Source organism: Dermatophagoides pteronyssinus, unplaced genomic scaffold (genome assembly GCF_027571235.1).
Source record: "Dermatophagoides pteronyssinus isolate colony J.1.1.1.1 unplaced genomic scaffold, Derpt_VIB-CSIC_2022.12 sq0001, whole genome shotgun sequence".
NCBI lineage: Eukaryota > Metazoa > Arthropoda > Arachnida > Sarcoptiformes > Pyroglyphidae > Dermatophagoides > Dermatophagoides pteronyssinus.
Genome location: NW_027461525.1, coordinates 4365672 through 4369442, shown reverse-complemented (window position 1 = coordinate 4369442; position 3771 = coordinate 4365672). Strand labels below are relative to the sequence as shown.

General features: G+C 31.0%; 1 protein-coding gene across 1 annotated transcript; it reads left to right on the top strand.

Moving 5' to 3' along the window:
- The first annotated feature begins 266 nt into the window (after nucleotides 1-266).
- On the top strand, nucleotides 267-2088 carry Rbbp5 (retinoblastoma binding protein 5). The gene is made up of 3 exons (XM_027338770.2): nucleotides 267-786; nucleotides 850-1666; nucleotides 1728-2088. The coding sequence occupies exons 1-3, from the start codon at nucleotides 354-356 to the stop codon at nucleotides 1948-1950; spliced, it is 1473 nt and encodes a 490-aa protein (XP_027194571.1). The 5' UTR covers nucleotides 267-353; the 3' UTR covers nucleotides 1951-2088.
- The last annotated feature ends 1683 nt before the right edge of the window (nucleotides 2089-3771 follow it).

Sequence of the window (3771 nt, the reverse complement as noted above, 5' to 3'; positions counted from 1 at the left end):
TTCTATGGGGGTTAAATTTATTTAATGGGGGGATAAACGGGTTGAAAGGGGGGTTAAAAGGGCAAAAATCTGCGGCACCACAGTAGTGCACTACCTTTTGAATGCCATACTGATTGATAGTGCACTACTTTTCAAATGCTATACTGATTGATAGTGTAACATACCAGCTAGTAGTGGACTACCATTCAAATGCTACACTGATTGGTAGTGTGTATACCAAATAGTAGTGCACTACCAAAGCTCAGTTTCGGGCACCCAATCAAATGATAGTTTACACTACTAAATTTTTTTTCTGTGTGTAATTTTGGCAGAATTGATTTGAAGAATTTCAATTTTTAAGAAATTCATGAATCATGAATCTTGAATTGCTTGAACAATTCGGGCAAAATTATCCCGAAGAATTTGACGGTGTTCTCGATTGTTTTGCAACTGCTACAAGTGTTGCTTTTAATCGAAGAGGCTCTGTGTTGGCTGTTGGTTGTAACGATGGTCTTGTTTTTATATGGGATTTTTTGACTCGTGGTGTTGCCAAAATGATTACGGCACATGTTTTGCCGGTAACATCATTATCTTGGTCTCGAAACGGAAAATTGTTAGCCACTTCTTCCAATGATTGCTATGTTTATGTTTGGGATGTTTTGAAATCACAACCAATAATTAGATGGCATCTAAATACATGTGTTTCATCTGTACAGTTTTCACCACGAAATCATCATATTCTACTTATACATTCCATGAAGCAACCATCACATTTAGTTCAATATCAAATTTCTTCCGACGGTACAGGTATTGATTTTTGATAAATCATAACTATGAATTTTGTAAATCATTTTGTTCATTTTGTTCCAGCTAAATCGATTGCTCATTCAAAAATACCTCACGATGAAGAGTCGGAATTCGATGTAGTTTCATCATTCGATCGAAGAGGAGAATACGTGTTTTCTGGCAACACCAAGGGCCGAATACAGGTGATTCGTTTGGAAAAAGGCAGTATAAATTTTTCGATCGTCACATCCTTCAGGGTTTCGAACACTGCAATCAAACAAATAGAATTCGCGCCTAAAAATAAAAACATCTTTTTGGTCAATAGTGCCGATCGAATCATTCGAGTTTATGATTCAGCCAGCATACTTGCCAATGATTCTGCTAATACCAAAGGACGAAAAGGAAATAATATAACAATGGGAAATGATTTTAAACTTGACCCAGAGCCTATTCAAAAATTACAAGATTTGGTCAATAGAACGATCTGGAAAAAATGTTGTTTTTCCGGGGGTGCCGAATCTGATTACATTTGTGCCGGTTCTTCTAGACAGAATTCTTTATACATTTGGGAACGTAATGTTGGAACTTTGTTGAAGATTTTACATGGTACCAAAGGAGAAGTTGTTTGCGATGTAATATGGCATCCAATACGACCGGTTATTGTTTCCATTGCAAGTGGAGTGGTGTCTATTTGGTCTCAAGCTCAAATCGAAAACTGGTCAGCATTTGCTCCAGATTTCAAAGAATTAGAAGAAAACATTGAATATGAAGAAAAGGAATCGGAATTCGATGATTATGATGAAGATAAAGAAGATCCTAACAAAGATATGGGTGCGACCGATGAAGAAGATGCCGTAATCGATGTTGTCACCCCTCACAGTAATGATGTATTTCTTAGTAGGTATGTTTCTATTAGACTTTAAACAATAATAAATTCTAATTAAATTTTTCATTTTGATTAGTGATGAGGAACAAGAAGATCGTGATGCATTGGTATATTTTCCCATCTCAGTTGATATGGAGAATGTCGAATTGGATACGGGTGACGAAAACTTTTTCGATGAAACAGTACTATCGAACGTTTCGAATATTGAAAATAATCATCGAGAACATAGACGACAAACAATAACTCGTTCAGATGTTTCAAGCATTGATCGTAATAATGTTTGTACGATTCAAATTTGAGCTAAATAATCATGGAAAAAAAATGTTAAACATTTACTATTACACAATTTTTTTTTTGTATACAAATGCATGTATTCACAAACCTCAATTCACATATAAATTAGAGAGAATAAAATTTAAGAAAATTCTGATCCAAAATCAATCATTGATGATTAATTTGTGTTCATTTCGATTGTTTCTATTGTTGTTAATGCTTCTCTATCAGTAAGATAGTATAGGGAGAGAAAAAAGGTCACAACAAATGATGTTGATTATCGATTAACAATTAACACCAATGAAGTTTACATCATCATCATCATTTCAATGATGGAAAAAAAATTCGTAACAATAGTGTTAACAATAGTTGTGACTATGATCATCATCATTAATTTAAATGTTTTTTTTTGGCCGCGATTAATAGCTAGATGGACATACATACACATTGTCTCGAGAGAGTGAATCCCAGTTCATTCTAGTGTGTCCATTCACACACATTGAAAGAATCGAGTACTAATTAATCTATTGTTGCTGAATCGTGCATTATGTATGTTTTGTCCGATTCATTTTCTCATTTGAATTCCAAAATGAATTTTTTTGTTTTGTTTGCTTCCTAATGTCATCATGTAGATCCATTTCTCTTCTTTTGTTGTTGTTGTTGTTGTCGATCCATTAGAGCTAATGATATTGATATACAAAGAAACATTTGTTCATTCTTTGATTTTTTTGATCATCATCATCGATAAACAATTATGAACCAATTCATTGTAAGTGAATATAATCGAATAAACTATATTCGAATATAATATTATCTTGCGCTTCAATGACGATGGCAATAATTGTTGATGATCAGTTGTTGATGGAAATACATAAATTACTCACAAAATCATACACACCATCAAAAATTGTCCCAATGACCATCATCATCATCAATGTCCGTGGAAAACAACAAACTTCATTAGTATCAATCAATGATAATCTAATTTTTGAAATAAAAAAATTGCACAATAGAATTGTTGTTATTTGTCACCATTATTATTATTTTGTTCTGATGTATAGAATTAGAGAGAAAAAAACATAACTTAGATAATAGAGAATCTTAGCTTTTTATTATTATTATTATTAATCCATAGAAATAACAAAAAAAAAGTACTGATGAGATTGTTGTTTGTTTGGTTGTGTCATTTTCATTTATGATTAGTCCCTTGTTGATGTTATATATTCGACATAAATGACAAAAGTTTATTTTTTATTTTTTTTCTGTCTTGGTCTATATATCTACCAAAATTTACATATATGAACAATATACAAAACTCAATCTTTGTTTATTTATTTTATTACATTTGAAATTACCGAACGCGTGTTCCATTCGAACGAAAAAAAAACTCATATTTTTTATTATCATTTCATTGTTTTTTGTTATTTTTATTATTTTTTTTTACACAATCAAATCTACTTAACATTGACTAACCAAACTAATTTGTGGTTTGAAAAGAGATTAAATTGTCGAGAATATTTTTTTGCATTGATATTTACATAAACAATAAATGTATTCAGAATTCTATATAGAATAAATAAAATGGAATTTTGGAAAAGAAAAATTCACCACAAAAAATAATAATGTTCACAAACATACACATCTTGTTTGCTTGTAAAATTATCAATTCAATAAAATTCATATTTTTCTTTTATTCAATACAATCTTTACACAATTTTGTAGTTCAAAATTCAATATTCAATTGAAATTCTATTTTTTTCCAAATTCAAAATTATATTGACATAATAGATCAGATTCTCTTTCTCTCTCTCACCTAATTCATATTCTAACATGAACACACACACACG